The sequence below is a fragment of the Daldinia decipiens genome (genome assembly GCF_022478715.1).
Source record: "Daldinia decipiens strain CBS 113046 unplaced genomic scaffold F4813scaffold_43, whole genome shotgun sequence".
Lineage (NCBI taxonomy): Eukaryota > Fungi > Ascomycota > Sordariomycetes > Xylariales > Hypoxylaceae > Daldinia > Daldinia decipiens.
In genome coordinates, this window is record NW_026054586.1 from 62,817 (window position 1) to 82,635 (window position 19,819).

The window sequence follows — 19,819 nt, forward strand, 5'->3', positions numbered from 1 at the left end:
GAGCTTTTTGAAATGATGTTGTAGTCATGTCCCTTTTCACGTGTTACTAGCATATAACGACGAGTCGGCTTCAGTATATCATCCGGAGTTTGCGTATGGGCTGCTTTTTATTGCTTTGGGAATGATTAACTATAAGTTCCAACTTCGTATGAATTCGAGCAAGAATAAAATAACGATATTTGTATATTAGGAGGTATATATACACGCATTGTACCTCTATGTGAGCAAATGACAATCCCTTGTCAGCGCAAGAGAGTTGTGTTAGAAGGATGGACAGTATAGAGCTGATGGCATCCATATTGTTCAAATTCAATAGCAACACGTCGTGCTCAGAACATCGACTATAATCGAGGAAAGTCATATCTAGAGTCGACGTATAGTTTCGTCAAGTCCGGCTCATGCAATGCCATTCGTTGTTTACCAGCTTGCGGAGGTATCACAACGTAGAAGGCGTCGATCTCAGCCATGTAAGTCGTTTGTGAGGACTAACACTCTCGTTCAAGGATACCCATGGAAGAAATTACAAGTGGTGAGATTATTTCCCTCTTTTGATGATGAGGCTTCGAGGAGCACTCGTCACGCAGCAGCAGTAGCTCCATCTCAACCCTACACATTCGTTCTATCCAGATATCCATTAGCCATTCCGATAGCCAATATGAGGGTGTGCGAAAATAACATTACCCAAAGAATCTAGTGTAGAGGAGTGTACTATCTATCATATGTACCGTCTACTATGTACAGTATGTACTCTCGTATGATGATCGCCCTTGGCAGTGGGGGAGACCCTGTCGCAGGGGTTTTGATGATGCTGCGGCGCATCTACAGTGGTGTAGAAAGGCAGTCACACGGTAAAGACTAGAGGCACCTATCTAGATCATGTAAGGCTTACTCTTCCGGCTTGCCGTATCTGTACCAAGCAGTATATGAATACAGTATGTATGACCATCTTCCTGTGCTACTGTAACTTGCGAGTTACAGGAAGCTATTTACATGAGTCTCGTGCAGCTCACCCTCGGCACCCTCAAAGTGATCAATGTATGTAGGTACCTCACACATATATCTTCTATCACGTCGGCTGACGACTCTAGACCCGTATGATCATGCGGCCCCCAATTCCGAAGCTAATAAATAAATTGAAGAGAAGCACCCCTACAATTGCATATAAATCCTCACCCCTCTCATGACAAGTGTAAAGAGCCTTAGATACCCCAAACACCAGAGTTTCTCCCACGAATGAATTTGAGGAGCAGACTACATGCGTAAGTACAGAATCGTATATATAAGATTAGTAATACCCTCACACGAGTTTCCAAGGTTCTTATTCTAGGCACGTCAGGACTCGATCGTCACACCTCCGCTCAGATCTTAGATACGGCCGTACATAGCTAGCGTAGAGGACCGATAATTTTATCGCCGCAAAACTGATGTACAGGTCATCATCGACAGGACATATCCTGCAAGTGTAATTTTCATGTCGTACAGGGGCCTGCAGACGTACCGCCCCAATGCTAATGGCCTAGGTAAACAATGAATATCGCCAGATAATCTAAACATCAAGTACCTAACCAGGTCGAACGCTTGACGACAAGTTGCGAAGTAGACTAAGACGCCTATCAACTCAGAACAGCCATAGATACATACAAGCCCCTCGGAGAAGTGCTCGGCGTATGATATTGCTTGTTCGGCCCAGGCATACGATATCTTGAGTCGCACATGGGTCCTGCAAGCATGGCCCATTTACATCCCAATAGTTTGGGCCAAAGTCCGGTTGGGTCCTTGTCTCGCACATGCTAGACGGCTATGGACGTCTCTCAGTGTCTCTACCTTACTACCCAGCAAGCCGTCTACCACTATGTCTAAAATCGAGGTTCCTGGATGTCGGGAACAGGTATCTGGCCCTGTCACACCCTGAGGTTTGTCGCAGATTCGCGATAGATACCCCTTGTAGGTAGCACGTCCCCGTCTCTTGGGACCAATATATGTATTAAAGAGGCGTGCCTGTGCAACTACGCGGTTCGTTACCAACTTGCCCCTTTTCTGTTTTTTTTTCTTTTTTCTTTTTTCTGTAATATCGCTCTCGGACTACTCTGGCAATGGAAAGCATACCTAGTTTGGGGCACGAACGAGACTACGGGTGGTGGATGTACATACAATTCGACGTCGGCGTTCTCTTGCATCTCATAAACATCCAGGTCCCCGACTTGGTATGGGCAATAATGTGCCTTAGACTAGGACCTGCGGACACGGGACGCGGGATAGGATCATGTAAGGGCTAAGGCCATTGAACGATAGCTTCGGATATTATTATCACCGATCTGCTCTCCGCCAAGAGCGTCCGATCCCTTCTTAATGCTACCTATGCTCATCATGAGCCAAGGTTAGTAATCGCGAACCAAAGTTTACCCCATGACGGCGATCAGCCGCCCTTCTTGACGTAAGCCTCTTCCGATCTTGACAAGGAAAATTGATGACCTGCTTACGGTGGGTCTGGAGGAAGGGGAGAGTACACTAACCTAGTGTATGTAGATGTGCAAATGTGTATGTACGTATTGTATATAACTAGTAGTAGTAATAGTAGTAAATACGCAAGGATCTCAGCTTCGTGCATATGTATTATACAATACCAAATTGCAATACAATACAACACACTACGAAGCGATACTACTACTGTGGGCTTCAGTAAAATTACGGCTCACATGCCCTATTCTCGATGCATGGATGCAGCCACATAAAGCTGGAGGGGACCATACCATTCGGCTCAGGCCGAGAATGAACAAGCCATAGTACCGGCAGGGTTTCAGAGCTTATTTGACCGACCAGGGGAAAGCCTTGAAGATCTATCCCTCCTCCCGGCATCTTACTCCACCTTTTTCGTTCAGTAAGATAGCAGGTTGGTAGATACAGCATGCGGCAAGATCTATCACATGCGGTGGTATTCGAGCAGACACCACTTCCTTACCCAGGCTACCTACTTGGGCTTCTATCTAAGCCGGTGAGGGTCAGGCTATCAGCCATTGTCGCACGGGACCACTGCAAAGGCCCGCACAGGGCGATGGGGTAAACAGCATCAGCGCCCCGAGGATCGCTCGGTAGCCCCATACTATGTATGTGGTGGTGGTGAAGGGAAGATGCGTGTAAGCATGTGTGCGTGTGCGTATGTGCGTATGTGCGTATGCTGTAAGTAGGCGACACCAAGAGCATCACTCTCATTTATCGCCAACAGCGGCTTGGCCAAGAACAGTAACGGGAAACGAGGAACACGCTTAAGTGCGCAGAGATTATGCAGCGAGATTTTGTTTCCTCCAGATCTCGCGCACTCCCTTTCCCTGGGTGCCCCCGATCCTGGCGCCTGGAAAAGACGTAACATGGAGCCACATATGCGGTACGACGAGTACAGCATCAGCTAGGAATAGCTAGAACAGAACGCCCGCTGTCATTTGCCTTGTACAGTAAAGAGAGAGCCGACGATCTGGCTACCGTCTTTTTGTCTTCCCAGTATTGTTACCCAAACAACCACAGCCTTTCGAAGCTCGGGGATCTCATGGTTCACAACGTTACATCTTCCTGAGGCCTCTACAGACCAAATGCTATTACCCTGAAATATATTAGGAGACATGGATATGCCTTGTGCTCTCGGCCTATGGCTGCTAGCATTCATCTTGACCGTGTCATTGACGACGGAGATCGTATGACTTATTATTAATGCGACAGGGGAAAACGTGGCCGACTAGGGAACGCAGCCATCTCGTCGGGATCTCCTCAACGGCTTTGTCTTTCGCTTCGTTCAGGAGGGTGAGATGGCAAGGTTGAGATGGCAAGGTTGAGACCAGACATCCTAACGTCTAATAGAAGATGTTTCGAGCCCTTGCAGTATCTGCTACGCCGAGACGCGATATATCACCTGGTCTGTATTGTTATTAATATCCTTACAGAAACGTGGTGTTCCAAGCCACCAGGTAGCTCAATTCCACGCGATTCTGACAGCTGATTTATAAACGTACCTTTCACATTATCATGGTTTCATCGATACTTCTTACAGCGTCGCTACAGATAATTTACTGCGCAATTCGCCTACCTGAGGTGCCGGGGCGGTCTTTCTCAAGCTATCTAATGTCATTATCGGTAACATAAAGTCTACCGCTTTTCAGATACATACATCATCATTCCCGTTTCCCCTAACCAATTCGATGGCACATATGCTTCGTTGAAATATATCTACGTGCTAGAGATAAGTGAAGACAACATATTAACACATCCCACGATCAGAAGTCTGTGACTGCCAAGTCACTTTCACTTCGTCTACCTGATTCTTGTGTATTTTAACAGAATTCGGTGCTAAATGTTGCACGTGTATTGGTCACAGATATGGGATCAGTACAGCATCATGTTAATATCAACTGCATGGATCCACGGGCCAGCTCTAAATATGCAACGCAGGTGTCATCAGATTCTTACGCCTATACCCCTTTTCCCGTCGCCGCCAACGTCACCTCGTAACTAACCAGCGGCGGGTTCTGGTTTCCTACTTTAGCTTCTACATTAAGATGGTTCGGTTGCAACTTCGATGACATCTAACCCGACCTAGAATATTAGTGCACCCGTGGTGAACGCAGCTATCCGTTCCTAGGTACCTCATCTCCGTGTGTGCCTCGATCCTGCAGCAATGCGTGCGCTCCGACCTGGACGAATTTTACGCCCGTAAAACAGATGTGCATGACCTGCAGTGTAATAAACAGATGAGCTTATGCTTTGTTTTTCTGTCGGCTTGTGGCGCCTAACATTTTGGCCTTTGGGATGCGCATAGTGAGCGACTTCGTGGAACAGCATCGATATGACGTACAGCTACATTGTTATAGACGGGATACATAGAGAACACGGTTAGTTAGACAATAAGTATTTTGTTCGTTAAATAATAATAATTGAAGCCTTTACAATACCAATCTTGCGAGGAGAGCTTAGTTATATCAGCTCAGCTAGAGGATCTTCATTCGACATGGAGGTTTATTACTGTACTCTTGTTAACGATAACAACTAGAAAAAGTCACCTTAATTTGGTACGCGCCCGAGAATGATGCATTCAGCCGGCCTAAGTGCCAGCCATAATAAAAAGATATTTCGACTTAGCCTAGAGGCTGGTTGTCCGAGCATTGGATCATACGGCCTAACTGCCGCTGTGGGTATAAAGATTTGTGTTACTCTCTAGCCTAACCTTTTCAGGATCCAGTAGGAGAGAGTAAACTATACCGGGTCTTCCTAGTCTAAAGTAGCTATCTGGCAAGGGTTTAAAAATGGAGGGAAGATGTGTGATCTGATATTACTTTACGTGGAACTGTTACCAAACTCCTGGGACCCAACAACCTGTAACAACTTGTCGATTTCTATTACATGCAGCCTTCCGTCGCCCCACCGGTCTTATGATTACAGTAAGTACTAGAAAGTTGATGAGTTGGTTTCTTGTAATTTATAAGCCGGTTTCTGAAGCGGCAGTGCTCGTTTGTTGCGTATTTCAAGAAAGGGGGGCCGGCCACGTAGAAAACAAGGCCGGGCTTTGAGGTAGATGTGTACAGAGCTACTACGCCAAAGAACCTGGCTAGGAAAGCTGTTCGCCTTTAGAGGTTGGGGTAAGTTATTCTGCATCGTCGGGATACGTAAAGAGCTATTGTCTCAGTGTCCCATGAACGAGCCGCACGTGGGTTTTGTGCTCACCACCATCATTTCGGGCGCAGGTCAGATAGGCAGGTAGGTACCTAATGTTTGCCAACATAGTACGTTTTTATTTACTCATTCCGGGTAGTGAGGACCTCGTTCAAGTTTTGGGCTACGTCCGGACGCATAGTCACATTATCCGGTTCAGCCACAAGCGATGGATTTCAAGGCTCGCGCGTAGAAGAGGAATGGATGGATATAGACTACCTAATATCTGCGAGATATTTTGTCCATCGTATGTTTCCCATATCTGTAAGTACCCGCTTCCTAGACTCCCAGGTTGCCAAGAAATCTAGTATTAGATGTATCTGATCTTGAGCAACGAGCATCCATCTATTTGAATTCACCAGTCATACTCGGTACTCATAGACATCAAATCTTGTTTTACGTTTCTATAGCACTTATTTTAACGTTAAAAATAACATCTTAATGGTTTAAGAACACGGGTGAAAGCGAAAGCTGGCGTTTGGCTCAAAGCAGCAATATCTTAACTACCTAAGGTACCTAGCCCTTTTTTAGCCAACATTTACAATCACACGGTTGCATATAATTAAGCGAAAGAGCTGCAGCTGGCCCCCAGTGTACAAAGACTTTACAGGGAAACCCCGAGCAGGTCTAAAAATTGGCTCGCTTAGCAGCTCTCGGTGAGTCCCTTTGCTTCTTCTACCCGGAGTAGCCCCCCTCAACCTTGGATGCTCCCAAATCTACTCGGAGATGAATTAATCCATTGAAATCTAATCACCGCTCTTTCCATACTGAAGAGAGAATCCTCAGGGAAGTATTGGCTATGCTCCTATGATGGTGGCTTCGATCTTCATGCCATCCGGAACGCCATCCACCACTAGAAGGAACCAGCCGCCTCTCTTTTTCCCCATCTTGCAAATGCGCTATACCCGGAAATAAAGCGTTCTAGACTAATCTCATTATGATAAACCGGAACGAAGATATCCGTATGCAACACTACAGCCGTGAATTTATCTGGGCTTCAAAGTCTTTGTGTTATGTATACTTGATTGCTTACAAGAATCCATAATATAGGCCTCTTTCACATGAGAGAGTAACCGATAAAACACAGCATACTCCTAGTAGCTCTCATACTGTGGTTTTTATTACATGTTGCTTCTTTCTTCAAGGCTGAGTCATCAGCTTCTAGATTAATAGGTAAATATCTACCCGTGCCGGCTTGAGATTACCCAAAACATTCGACGCTCGTCTGTAAAGTGGTAATATACCTAAGTCAGTAGCCTCTCCTAGGTTTATGCCTCGCTGTGAGCCCTGCGTCAACTTCTACATACGCCAGTTTCCTGTGATTACTTCATGAGGCACCCCGTATCCCCAGAGGCTGTATAGTTGAAGCATATTCCTTTATACTGCTAACACAACTATAATAGTAGAGGCAGCAGATCTGCAATTGATACCCAACTAAGTATTTGATTTTGATGTAAGCTTCCATTCAAGGGGGAGAGAGCGGACAGGGATGCTCGATTAAACCAAGATCACGGCGATCCCGATGGAGCAAAATTTAGATATATAACTTCGCTTGGTAAGCTTATAGTCACTACTGACTAATTGCAATGCTTTTTACACGCATGTACCGAGATGTACTTGTGTTGGACAGGTGTAGGTGGTCAAGGTGAATCGTGATAAGCCTAAGACCTCAAAATAGGGCATCGTGAATAAAGAAGGCATTAACGGTAGGAATGTGTTTTGAAAATATGGCTTATATGCTTTAATACCTCTTAGCTCTTGTAGTACTATAGGAGTAGGGTGATTATCACCAGTGGCCGGGCTATTGCGGATATGGAGGGCGACGAAGGCTGAATATAACTTATCAAAGCTCGGAAGAAGTCATGTGTAATATATTTGCTTATGACAGGTACTTACTCGAATAGCACTGAGCTTGGACTTAATATGATCTCGAGGAACATTTGGATACAAACTAGTCTATATATACGGCTTTTGTTATTATCTTTTAACACGTCCTTACACCTCTATTGTCCTTCGCCTAATGCCTTTCCTACGAGCCCAGAGTCATAAATTCTGATATCCCTTCAGCAAAATATCTTCATCCTGACCTACACCAGTCACCCGTGGGCCGACGTGGTTTGAGTTAACACTAGATTTCGTGGTGGAATATGATAATGTTGGGAGAGATGGGGGAGGGGGGGTTCATCTAAGCTGATGGCTTTGGGAAAGTTAAAAATTAGTTCACATTACTCCCCTTTACAAATCTTCACATAATCCATTAACTACCAAGTATATGAGAGACAAGAGCAATTGTTCTATAAAGCTGGGAAGTGAGGCCGAATTCAGCAACCCTTCTGCTATCCTTTAGGTTAGTTGAGGCCTCGTGAATATGAATTAACAGCCATGTTTAAAAGCCTCGGGATAGACTCAACGGTACTGTCGGTTGCTGAACTAGGTCTGCCAGATATGGGCTTCACATTCTGCAGGTATAAATCCAATACGTAACTTTAGTTAATAGGGGGACCCCGAATTCGTCACAAGATGTAGGAAACGACTTAGTATAGATACCTTAGGTAGGTATCTATACAGGAGATCAATGGAATTATAAGCATTTAGGTACGTATTATTATGAAGGTTGTTTAGAGACGATATTGTACCGTGATTGTAGGCCCTCTAGTACATTGCGGATTTAGTTTATTTTTATTTTTATATCTGCTTTGCCTCAACTATCTTAAGCTGCGGTTAAGATGTGGTACTGGATAATGGATGTACAGATTAGAGAAGGGCAGTCTGGATTATTTCTCTTGTCTCCCTGGTTAATTTCGTGTCTCTACCCAGCCCGTGAAAACATTCCAGAGAGCTTCCAAGTAGCCGCCCGGCCTTTAGATCCATTTGGTCTCATGCGACAACACTAAAGCCGAAAGAACCATCGAAAACATCGATATCTTCTGGTTCCCTTCCACCTCGCATGGCCTGGAGCATATCTAACTCGGGGACGTTGTTAGGAGGGTAGAATTTTAGAAGGTTATCAATGTCTTCGTCGGTAAGTCCACACATTTCATTCCAACTATAAGCATCGCTAACCCTCGTCATCCAACGCATCCTCTTGGGACCTTCATCAGGGCCTGGGGCTATCTGACGTAGCTTAGCGCGTAGTGCGCCGATCCTCTCGATAGCATCACCAATGTTTGAGGGCAACTGGCTCCCGATCCACTTCCTAATACTAGCAGCGAGTCTCGGTCCCTTTCCGTTGGTGCTAACCATGATCTGCAAGGGTCCATCACGATGTACGCTCCCAAAATAGAAATCGCATTCGGGCGGGACATCAGCAATGTTAGCCGGAATACGATACTCTTTGCATAACTTCCAGATTTGGGTTGAAGCAGCAGGATCGTCGATGGCGACAAGTACCATGTCGGGATGACTGTTATTTGGAGGTAACGTCTCTAGATCTGAAGGCTGGAATACGCGATCGATATAAGTGACCTCGCCGTTGTCGATACGATGCCGTACTTCGGGATTGAGACCGGAAGAAGGGCTTACGACGGTAACATTGGCATCGGCGTTGAGAACGTTAAGGATGCGGCCAGCCGCCACCTAAGCGGGGAGATGTCAGTTAGGGTATCTTTTGAGGAGAGAATTCTTCAAGAGTTGATGGGAATTCCGGTATACAATCTTACCTCGCCGCCCCCAATCACCAGAACATGTTTGTTCTTGACCTGCCAGGCTAGAATCAAACTGCCACCGCCCTGGACTAGAGGGAATCTGTCCTGGCTATTATTCGCCATTCTATCATTCAACTAGATTCGAGCTCCAGCAAGTTACTGCATGATCGTCATGTCAAGGATAATGAATAGGTAGGTTTGTGATGCTCAAAATATAGAGAAGGGAAGAAAAGGGGTTGCAGTAACTTAAAGCATGTTTGTTTTGATTTTAATTACCTATACGTGTTTCTCCGAAAAAGCTCGAATCGGAGAGTGAACGAATAATGAGCATGAAGAGTTTTGATACGTTGCGGTAAAAAAATAATAATCATGTAATGACGAAGAAGCTAGGATCCATTTATATTATGTCTCAAGTTACAGATAGGGAGGTACCTACATCCTACATATCACCTATAGATGTAGTACATCGAGGTAGTGGAACATTCAATGTTGTACGTTATTTTAGGTATGTACACTACTAATATACGTCATATCGATAACTATGGGTATTATGTAATGCTCAATCAATTGATGTTATTAGGAGGCACACAGTACAATACATGTAACTACAGCTGATACGCTAAGCATTAAACATTGTGCTTGTACCACTTCCACGTCCCTGAGGTATGCCATGTACCTCCTAACATACATAAGCTTAGCGTTACTTTGCATCCTTCTGCCTTGCGCCGCAACTCTCCAACTACAAACTACCAACTACCAACTACCAACTACAATAAACATATCGAACCTACGACTACAAGCCGCGAATCGAGAGCCTCTATAAGCGATCTGATGGGCAGGTTGAGTTTGTTATTTTTACTACGAAATCCCATCTCCTCGGATTTAGATACCCATACCTGCGACTTGACGTCTTCTCGACATCCTCTCTCACAAGTTCCGACCGTGGTTGCGGAAATCCGGCGTCCTCATGGCTTTTCAAATACGGGAATTCTAGAAGAAGCCCAACATGTCCGGTCGGAGGCTTGGCGGAGGGAGGATACTTGGTAGCGGGAAGGGCTTGGCCCCTCCAGCGCCTCCAGCCATCCAAAGGGAGAGAGCTGCTAGCCCCTCCGCGCCGTCTGAAAGCACATTGTCCATCGGCTCTCCAGCTACATCTATCTCTCCCGGCATCCCTAGTCCCTTAGCTAGCTTTGCGCAGGATCTTACCTCCAACGTTAGTCTAGGAGGGCCGAGTACTGGCGGTCAGCCAGGCTCCAAGCTTGTATGCCCCATATGCGAGGAAGAGATGTTGACGCTGTTGCAATTAAATCGTCATATCGATGATGCCCATCAGGAGCTACCTGAATTCGAACAGGATGAAGTCAAATCTTGGATAGACAAACAAGTCCTGAAGGCTAAGAAATTTCAACCTCTCTCCCTTATCAACCAGAAGCTTCGTGGCCTCGAAGTCTTCGAGTCCAACGAATCGCTCCCACTCCCTGTCCCTACCACCAGTAGGGCAAACAGGCCCCCCATTCCCGATTCACCGCTAGATCCGGACGATATAATCACCAAAACCCATTGGCAGCGACAGGGTCTAAATGATCTATGCACCGACCCGGCTTGCGGGAAGAGATTGGGTGCCGTCAATGGCAATATAAACTGTAGACAATGCGGGAGACTATTCTGTGAGGAGCATACGATGTACCAGATGAAATTGTCAAGGTCGGCCTCGCACGAACCTGTGAGGGGTTACTGGTATCGTGTGTGTGAAACATGCTACAAGTCGAGGGAAGAATATAACGACCACAACGGGCTGATAAGGGACCACACACAAGAATTTTCAGCGATACGCAGGAAGAGAGTCGATAGGCAAACTCTAGAGATATCGCGATTAGAAAAGAGGCTTACCAAGCTGACTCAACTGCTCGCTCACTTACCTGAAGAGGCAGGGGTAAGCGGTGGTGCGGGCCTGCTATCTCCCTTAGCCGCACAGAGGAATCAGCGGAAGGCGATTGAACAATCGATTGTGACATGGGAGGACGACGGGAAGGTCCCGAAATGTCGGTTCTGCCAGCAGGAATTCTCCTGGACATTCAGAAGGCATCATTGTCGAATATGTGGGCAGGTAGTATGCGCAGATCCCCAGACCAATTGTTCATCCGAAGTAGGCCTGAGCGTCACAAATCCGTCTGTTCCTGTATCAGAAAAGCCGAGAGGGGAAAACTCTATAGGTATTGATATCCGCATGTGTCGTGATTGTAAGTCTACTATATTCTCAAAGCGGGACTTTATGGAATCTATTGTACACAAACCGCCTGACCAACGGGCATACGAGACGCTGAAGCAATTCGAACGGGGAATCCAGCTCATATTGCCTACTTTCCAGAAATCTCTCCTGCCGCTGCAGGATGAGAGTAACACACCAAGCCATGTGCAGATCCAAGAGGCGTCTAAACTCAGGAAGCGGCTTACCGATAGCTTTACTAAATACGACGCAGCAGCGCGACGAATCCGTGATATGAAAACGGACAGCCCAACACAACGGCAACTACAGAAAGCCATTCACCAAGCAGCCTCCGCATTTTTGCATATGCATATGCTACCGCTTAAGAATCTTCCACGGATGCTAAAACACAACAGCTCCAGCTCCAGTTCCGCTAAGAGCCGCCTGCTCGCCAATGGCCACGTGGCGAGCCCGCTACGGAACGGTAGTGACATGCTCGAGACAGCTAGCCAGACCAGTGAGGCTAGTACGGCAGTGTCTGCGTTGGAAACAGAAGAGAAAGAGCTGCGTGAGCGGTTGATCGTCTTAGAAGAGCAGAAATACATGGTACAAGCCATGATTAGCGGGGCGCACGGCGCGAGGCGGTTCGAGGAGGTTAGCGCCTTAACGCGGAACGTTGAGGAGCTAGAGACAGAAATCGAGGGCGTGAAAGGCAAGGTCACGGCCGTCGAAGAGAGGTGGCAAGGCCTGTACGCGAATGGCGGGCCTGGTCTAATATTGTGAAGTGTCATGCTTGAACTTGAATCAATCCTTATAATTTAGAAAGGAATCTATTAAGGTGTAATAACAGGGAGGAAGACCGCCGAGGAAGACCTAACACGAGGCCGGACGTGAAGGCATGGTTTCCTTACGGTGACGAATTTGAATTACTGCATGGCATCGGCATGGCGTTGGTTGGATAAAGGCTGCCTGGTATCTATCTACGAAGGCGCCGTTATTTTTAAAGGGACTTGGAATGCGAGCAAAACGTTACAAAAGTCTTCTATAGGGTTTTCATTATTTAAATCCACCCCGTGTCTACCTGCTGATAGTTTGACGTTTGGCATATGGTAAGGTGAATAACCTTACCGTTTAAACCTTCTGAAGCACATACATGATTGATGACGTTTCAAGACGGGCGATTAGCAGGCCTCTTTGGTGACTGCAGTATCGCGGACCGCAAGTATCGGAGCCGAATATCATTAGTCTCGGGCCATACCTTGGTAAGCTTATACTCGGCAAGTAGGAGGTCTGTCGAGCTCCACGGAAGTGCAACGTAGCGGTCTCCGTAGCGATCCGAGAACGCCTCATCCCAAGGGGTAAGCTCCTCGACGCGATATTGACCCAGCTCCTGTTTCAGCGCGTCAAACATGACTAAGGGCACCTGATCTAACATCTCCCCCGGCTGCGCATTCCGGTTCTGGGAGAATGATATCATATCTCGGAGAGCCTCATTAACACCTTGGAGAGCGATCCGATCGCCGCGAGCCATCTCAACACACACTCTTGAACGCCTGATGGTAGACGGTAGGGAAGGTGTTAGCTGCGGGTCGTAGGCCCATCCCAACTCATCCTCATCATCATCTGATAAGCCACCACCGTAAGGGGAAAATCCATCGCTGCTAGTGACGGGTATCTCCTCAAACGGGAGGTTGAAGCTACAGTTCTCGACGGAGAGACAGAGCACGTCGTCGACATGAACACGGACCAACCGGCGCTCCAATGGTTCCAGACGATCGGTTCGTCGCTTAAAACTAGAGCGATAACGCACAGGAAGCAGTTCCCGTAGCTGACCATCTGCCGCTCTCACAAATAGACCGCGACGAGGGCGAGTAAGTGTGATAGTAGCGGCCTCGGCTGGAGAGAGAGAACACACATCACGGGCTTCTCGACAAACGCGACGTAGCATCTCCCGAGCCTGCCATGCCGAAGGATCGTACTGGGAGACTGTTCCATCATCATCATCGATAGATAGACGTCTCAGGTCCAGGTACAGCCAAGAAGGGGAGGTACTTTGATTAGCACCGGGATGATCGTTAGGTATACAATGGACGTTGAAAAAGTTGATGCCAGGTGTGGGAAGAGCCATGTGCCAGATCTGATGCCGTAACTCTGGCGGTAACTCCTGGAATTTAGAGAAGAGGATATGTGAAACAGATGTTTCCGATGACTCGGAGTCTAGCGAACTCGTAGATGAACTCATAAGTGAACTTGTAGATGTATTGGGTTGATCGTATAGGTGATCATTCTAAATCAATGCCATTGGTTCAGCATCCGAAGTACTTTATAGTTCGGAATCGACTAAATTAAGCTTCGAATCGAATGTATGGGTTCTCTTGCCGCAAGCAATTACTACGTACCAGGTAGCTTTGTGAAGTTGTAATATTTTGGAAGTTAGAATATTATGTAGGTAACAAAAGGCGAGAGAATATTAAGAGACATTATAGGTATACATGTATATAAGGCTAAGCCAATGACATCGAAGCTAAAGTTTAAAAAGGGACATACCCCGCATTAAGCTACAGGTAGGTAGGTACATTAGCGTAAGGTACAAGTTATAGTGTACCTGTACGCAAATACATTTAGGTTACGGCAGCAACATCTTTAGAATTTAAACCTGGAAACAACTTCAATTATCCCGCAATTCAGATTCAGCCTTAACAATATCCAATATCAGCTTCGTCTACATTTACGTTTACCTACGCGCCAATTAGTTCAATATTTTCAACTATCTTGTCATTGTAAAATCCGAGTTAGCATCAGCTCTATTTGGACGCGACAATCACGACGAACGCGCTAGCTTGCATCGTTACTCGCCATCACATTTACAATATAAGAGTCTATATCGAACAAATAAAACATCCAATGCCGCCCCGAAAACGAAAGAATAAAGAAACAGTAGGGCCCGCCGCGGAACCTGCCTCTCCATCGCCAGATCCAGACCCAGAGCGCTCCCCTCCAGGATCCGATGCGTCGCCCGCGTCGCCAAGTGCCGACTTGTCCCACAACGATTCGGAGCCGCCACGCTTCTTCAACACCACCTTTACTACGTATCGCGTATCGCCTCTTTACGTCGGCAAGCAAAAACTAACGCCTGTGCGCCTACAACTCCTATCTAAGCGCCTACGAGACGCTCTTGTCGGTGATGTAGTACGTGGCGTACAGGTCGGGTTAGACAGTGATGCAGAATTAGGGCGTACAGGTGCCTTATATGCTGCGGAGTGGCGATGGATCGATGCCGATAAAATACTCGGAGGTAACCGGCGAGAAGGTAGCGTAGAGTTAGGGAATCACGCTGATGAAGCTGATGAGCGGGCGCAAGGAGGGAAACGACAAGTTCTATCTATAGAGTTGAGGTACGAGAACGCTCGGTTTAGCGCTCTGCTCTTGTCCGATCTATCTGGAAACGAAGGTATACCGGGCTCTAATTATCGGCCCCCGTGGACGTGGCAGACGGATGATAATAGTGGCCTCAGATCAGGAGAAGATGGTCAAACAGCATTCTTACACTTGCCATTGCTTCTATTCCGGATGCCTGCACCTCTCAAATCTGTACTCATAGATTTCCTGTCAAACACTTTTGACTGCCGTGTTAGTCCCCTTGCGCTAGGCACACAGACGCTCGTGAGTAGTTGGGAAACCTGGTTGTCCGATAATTACTCCAAGAGAAACCGACATGTGCCGGGTAAAAACATTCTTATTACGCTCGGTTTTCACATTGAGCCAAGGGAGTCTAAAGGACAAAGCAGTGGAAATGAACTTGACGATACAAGTGAACAGGATCAAGGCCAGAAGCGAGACCTGCCTCATGTAGGCATAAAAACTATTGACGTCACCATTCCTGCCGCAGATGCGTACCGGTTCCTTCGCGTGGGTGAGAAGTTTGACAGCAAACCCACAACCGCTGTCATAACGGGGAAGCGGAAAACGGACGCACAAACCACTTTATCAGATGACCAGCAGAGTAGGAGGCGCCGGAAGCTCGCGGGCGGCAAGGATGAAGAGGGATGGGCATGGCGCAGGCAATATCACGGTAGTATCGAAGCAGAAGCAGAAAAGAACGTTATCAAGCAGCCATTCGCCGATGCCCTAGCCGCGTACATGTGGCACCACATTGGCCTGGATATGTTTCACCCGGGCGTTCGCGTGCAGCGAGTTGCATGTGACGGCTTTGCACTGTCTGAGGGGAGGCTCAAAGTATTCACCCCGGTTCGCGGGCATAGCAGCGATGCCGATGAGCACGAATCTTCCGCGTGGAAGCTAGTCCAAGGGTTGGTGCGGAAAGCTAAGGGGACGCCAAGCTGGGCTTCTGAAGCAGCAGCAAAGATAATAGGACAGCGTTAAGGTGTAAATATCTAAGGTAGGGACACGAAGCGTGACTTATAACCTAAGGAATCAGGAATGGTTGGTACAAGCAGAGATACCTAAAGTTAGGAACAGTTTATGAGGACGTGGATGGTTAATGATACCCTCGGATGTAGCATTGGTAAGGAGTCAACAGGTCAAATGAAAATTAATATATTCTTCAGTCTCGGGTTACATAGTTCACTGTGTCCCCTGCATCAAGAAAGAATAGCAATTATAGGAGCCCATTTGAAGCCTCAAGGTTGACAGCCAACTTGCTCTCAAATCGGCAACGATTACTAGATAAAAGTATCGGGACGAAAACCCCATCGTGTGATATGTGCGTTTAAAAAACTCGACTCCTTGCTTGTAGCTTGTAGTGCTCAGCATGTACCTATATACAGTTGGCCGCAGAATAATGCTGGACGTGGAATCATAACCCCCCCCGACCCTCCCTAAACCTGCCAATGGCTGCTGTTATATTCAACCAGCACATCGCCCTAATATCGAAGATGTACAAATCCAACAATGCCATACCTCATACAAGACCTAATTGCAAAAACCCCTTACGCCCAAAGCCGTTACACAATTTCAATCCATCAATGCACCCCGTCAACACCACCAAGAAATCTCCGTATGCGGCCGATCTCAAGTTCCCCCTTTTCGCTCTCCACGGCACGTAATAAGCCGTCTACGACGACGTCAACTTCGCTTTCCGACACACCGGTACACAGCGCTACTACACGCCGGTATTTAACTTCAACATCTTTGCTGCGGCCTTTGAGCGAACCTATGCTCTTCCGCATAGCATCTTTCCTATTCCTAAGTGCTTGTATACGTGCACGGAGGACCACGGAGTTAGGTAACAGGGCGGCATTCGGTGCCTCTCCATCCGCAGGCTCCAAAGCTGCATTGAGTTCTGTCTCCCAAGAGTTGTTTGCATCTAAGCGACCATAATTTTGTTCCAGTCGCATTAAGTGCTTCTGCTCCTCGTCACGACCCCGACTAAGGTTACTTATCTTCTGACGCGCGAGGGATTGTGATTTAGCAGCTGTTTGTAATGTCTCAAGCTGGCGTCGCGCATCTCCCAGCTGTGTAGACGTCGACCGCAAAGAGACATGAAGTGAATCAATATCCTGTTGCTTCTTTTTCAGTTCCGTTTGGAAGCTGTTAGAAGTCTCGTTCAGAAGGTGTGTGATAGCTAGGACAAGTTGGGATTAGCATATAAACGAATAGAACCCTTCTCCATAAACTCACAGGTGATAATCTCAGCACTGCTCTCTCGGGTCTTCTGGCAATTGCCACCAATATTTGCCTTGTCAGTCATCATCAGATCACCATTGGTCCCATCTTCCCCAACGTCGCCGCCCACTCCAAAGTCAACCGGTCTGAGGCCTGCCTTGTTAGCGATACTGGGATCTGCACCCACTTCAAGTAACTGCGAGATAATACTCCTATTCCCAATTCGTGCCGCGATATTTAGCGCGGTATCGCCGGACTTATCTTGCGCATTTACAATCTCGCTCATGAATCGACCGATGCCCATCTTCGGTTGGCTAGGGTTGCCGTTTGCTGCCGTGTTTTGGCTGCTCGGCGCGCTCCCTTGTCTCACAACCCACTCCAGAAGACTCTCCAAGTAGTATCTGCTGGAATGGCTCCTACCCTTCACAGCGCTTGTAACAGCAATATGATGCAAAACGGTTCGGCCCTTGTTGTCTCGAACGTCGATAGTGTTACCTAAAACGTCGAGCAATTCAGGGAACGAAACCTGATCTGAGTTATTCGTTACCGCCGATGCTCTCATCAAAGCTGTTTCGCCCGAAGCATTAATTCGGTAAGGATTCGCACCTGCCGATATTAACGCCCGCAAAAGAGGTATCCGAGCTAGCGTAGCGGCCCAGTGAAGAGCAGTATGACTCGATGCATCTATTGGTGCGTCGAGGTCCAAAGGTGATAGCGTCTGGAAAGCTTCATTTTGAGAGTAGTCAGAGGCGTTGGCATTAGGATCTAGGAAGAGTCCCATGAGTAGGTTGCGCTTCTGGTCTGCCTCCGGAGAGAGCTCAAAAGGTAAGGGCGGCAGTGGCACAATGTCGTTCTCATGTACGTCAATGCCGGCTTGAGAGTATTGGAAAGATTCGTTGGGCTCCGTAGGCGAGCCGGGGAAATTATTAGCGTACATATCCATAGAATGCGACGCATACCCAAAACTATCTGCAGGAGTGACAACCTTTTGACGTTTTCGCGACGGCTCTTCACCGTTGAAGATCTGTGTATTCTGGGTTGAATATGCCGAATCAACATGTTGGCCGTAATCGGAAGTAAAGCTCTGCTGGGAATTCCCCGGAAAGTCGTCAACATTCTGCAACGAAGACTGCCGACTAAAACTAGGTGGTCTTGTCGGACCATTCCGACCCCTCGGGGCGGGCGAATCGAAGCGAGCCTTGCTAATAGCAGCGACGGCATTAGACGCCGTACTCGAGATGTTCTTAAAGAAGGTTCCAGATAACCCATTGGCGCGATTGTCGTTTCCAGCGTACATGCGCTTTCTTTGCGCAGCCATAGCCTGCTCTTTGGTAGGAGTATTAATGTCTCCTCTGCCCGCGATGCCACCGTCCTGGCCCATGTCGTAGATTAAGAGAGGACGAAGCAATTCTTCAACTCCGTATTGACGGCATACCTCAACACCTCGGTCGAATTTAATCCAAGTGCCCTGATATTTCCCATAACCGCCTTGTACCTTTTCATGTTCGCCAGTCTGTATCTCCTTTTCAAGAATTTTCGTTCGCTTCCCTTTATCGATGTTGGCAACCTTGAGGATCTGAGTAGCATTTAACCAACTATCTGCGCGGCGGCGCATGACAGCAACCCCATTAACCTCCATTTCGTAGACGTCAGTGCCAGAGTAGACGGCCTATATAGATAAAGGTTAGTCCCTAGGGTTAAGCTAGACAAGTTGAAGTGGATATATCTCAAGGGGGATGAATATAAGGCGACTGACAGAATATATTTGCGGTGCATTATGGTCGTAACCGTGCCCATTTCCTAGCCTCATGTTGGAATCGGAAAACTGCCTATAGGGTTGAGTTGGCTGGCTCATGGTAAAAGACTGCTGCGATGCAGGCTGCGATTGCGACATTTTGGCGCTGTCTATAGCAGCAACTATGCCGCCGCTTCTCTCAGTGGAAGCTGGAAATTGTGACGACGACAGAATAGAAGACTGTGATTGGCGTTGGGAATTCGATAAAGCTTGAAGAGGGTTATTAGCTGGTTCGGCAGTAGTGCGTGGGATATCAAGCTGTTGATAATGATGCGAGATAGCGGTTGTTGCCGAGGCCATCAGTAGTAGAGTAGTAATAGGTAATAGCAGTACCTAATGTAGAGTAGCGGGTCAAAGTGGATTCGAGATGTGCAGAAAATCCCGGGACTCGTCGATGAAATTAAAGGTAGAAAAAAATCTGAGTCTGAGATAATATGGATCGTTAAGGGGGACAATGCGCCGGTAGCGTTGAAGATAGGTAGGTAGCGTATGGATATGCTCAGATGCTCAGTTGTAGTTGCTATCAATTGTCTCCAGCTAGGTAGATCCAGATCATATGTAGGCATGTACCGTACCTACTAAGGAAGGAGTTGTGCGATTCGTTGTAAGTTGCAAGGTACATAAAAGGTACCTTCTGATGCAATAAGAAGCGAAGGAAGGATCGAATTGACGACCAATTTGATGCTAGTATGTACCTGACTATGACAAGATTACGAAAAAGCTTGGAGGTGATGATATAGAATAACGGTTGTAATAATAAGAATTATTCCAACCTCGGACCAGTCGGCGTAGAATGGAGTGAGGTATAATCTAATATAAGGGTATACTGAGATGTATGTCAGGCAAGATGTAGAG

The 19,819-nt window shown here is 47.1% G+C and overlaps 5 protein-coding genes across 5 annotated transcripts; 2 read left to right on the top strand and 3 right to left on the bottom strand.

Moving 5' to 3' along the window:
* Positions 1–8,250: 8,250 nt before the first annotated feature.
* Positions 8,251–9,801, bottom strand: F4813DRAFT_373286 (siroheme synthase middle domains-like protein). The gene is made up of 2 exons (XM_049244804.1): positions 9,354–9,801; positions 8,251–9,270 (listed from the first exon to the last, which is right to left on the bottom strand). The coding sequence occupies exons 1-2, from the start codon at positions 9,459–9,461 to the stop codon at positions 8,572–8,574; spliced, it is 807 nt and encodes a 268-aa protein (XP_049095702.1). The 5' UTR covers positions 9,462–9,801; the 3' UTR covers positions 8,251–8,571.
* Positions 9,802–10,197: 396 nt separating this feature from the next.
* On the top strand, positions 10,198–12,520 carry F4813DRAFT_244001 (uncharacterized protein). Its single transcript, XM_049240063.1, has one exon. The coding sequence runs from the start codon at positions 10,345–10,347 to the stop codon at positions 12,325–12,327; it is 1,983 nt and encodes a 660-aa protein (XP_049095703.1). The 5' UTR covers positions 10,198–10,344; the 3' UTR covers positions 12,328–12,520.
* On the bottom strand, positions 12,520–14,131 carry F4813DRAFT_244013 (uncharacterized protein). Its single transcript, XM_049240064.1, has one exon. It carries the CDS (start codon positions 13,784–13,786, stop codon positions 12,713–12,715), a length of 1,074 nt encoding a protein of 357 aa, XP_049095704.1. The 5' UTR covers positions 13,787–14,131; the 3' UTR covers positions 12,520–12,712.
* A 70-nt stretch (positions 14,132–14,201) lies between these two features.
* Positions 14,202–16,395, top strand: F4813DRAFT_373289 (kinetochore complex Sim4 subunit Fta1-domain-containing protein). Its single transcript, XM_049244805.1, has one exon. The coding sequence runs from the start codon at positions 14,449–14,451 to the stop codon at positions 15,925–15,927; it is 1,479 nt and encodes a 492-aa protein (XP_049095705.1). The 5' UTR covers positions 14,202–14,448; the 3' UTR covers positions 15,928–16,395.
* A 131-nt stretch (positions 16,396–16,526) lies between these two features.
* Positions 16,527–19,264, bottom strand: F4813DRAFT_393326 (apses-domain-containing protein; the record flags this gene model as incomplete). The annotated part of the gene is made up of 3 exons (XM_049247403.1): positions 16,527–17,128; positions 17,185–18,838; positions 18,926–19,264. The coding sequence occupies 3 exons, from the start codon at positions 19,262–19,264 to the stop codon at positions 16,527–16,529; spliced, it is 2,595 nt and encodes an 864-aa protein (XP_049095706.1).
* Between the last annotated feature and the right edge of the window lie 555 nt (positions 19,265–19,819).

What these genes read in the sequence shown, in the direction of transcription:
- F4813DRAFT_373286 (XM_049244804.1), bottom strand. Translation starts at nt 9,461, where the DNA reads ATGGCGAATAATAGCCAGGACAGATTCCCTCTAGTCCAGGGCGGTGGC. An exon ending in TGGTGATTGGGGGCGGCGAG is followed by an intron (nt 9,271 to 9,353) that starts GTAAGATTGTAT and finishes CTCCCCGCTTAG; the next exon opens with GTGGCGGCTGGCCGCATCCT.
- F4813DRAFT_244001 (XM_049240063.1), top strand. Translation starts at nt 10,345, where the DNA reads ATGTCCGGTCGGAGGCTTGGCGGAGGGAGGATACTTGGTAGCGGGAAG.
- F4813DRAFT_244013 (XM_049240064.1), bottom strand. Translation starts at nt 13,786, where the DNA reads ATGAGTTCATCTACGAGTTCGCTAGACTCCGAGTCATCGGAAACATCT.
- F4813DRAFT_373289 (XM_049244805.1), top strand. Translation starts at nt 14,449, where the DNA reads ATGCCGCCCCGAAAACGAAAGAATAAAGAAACAGTAGGGCCCGCCGCG.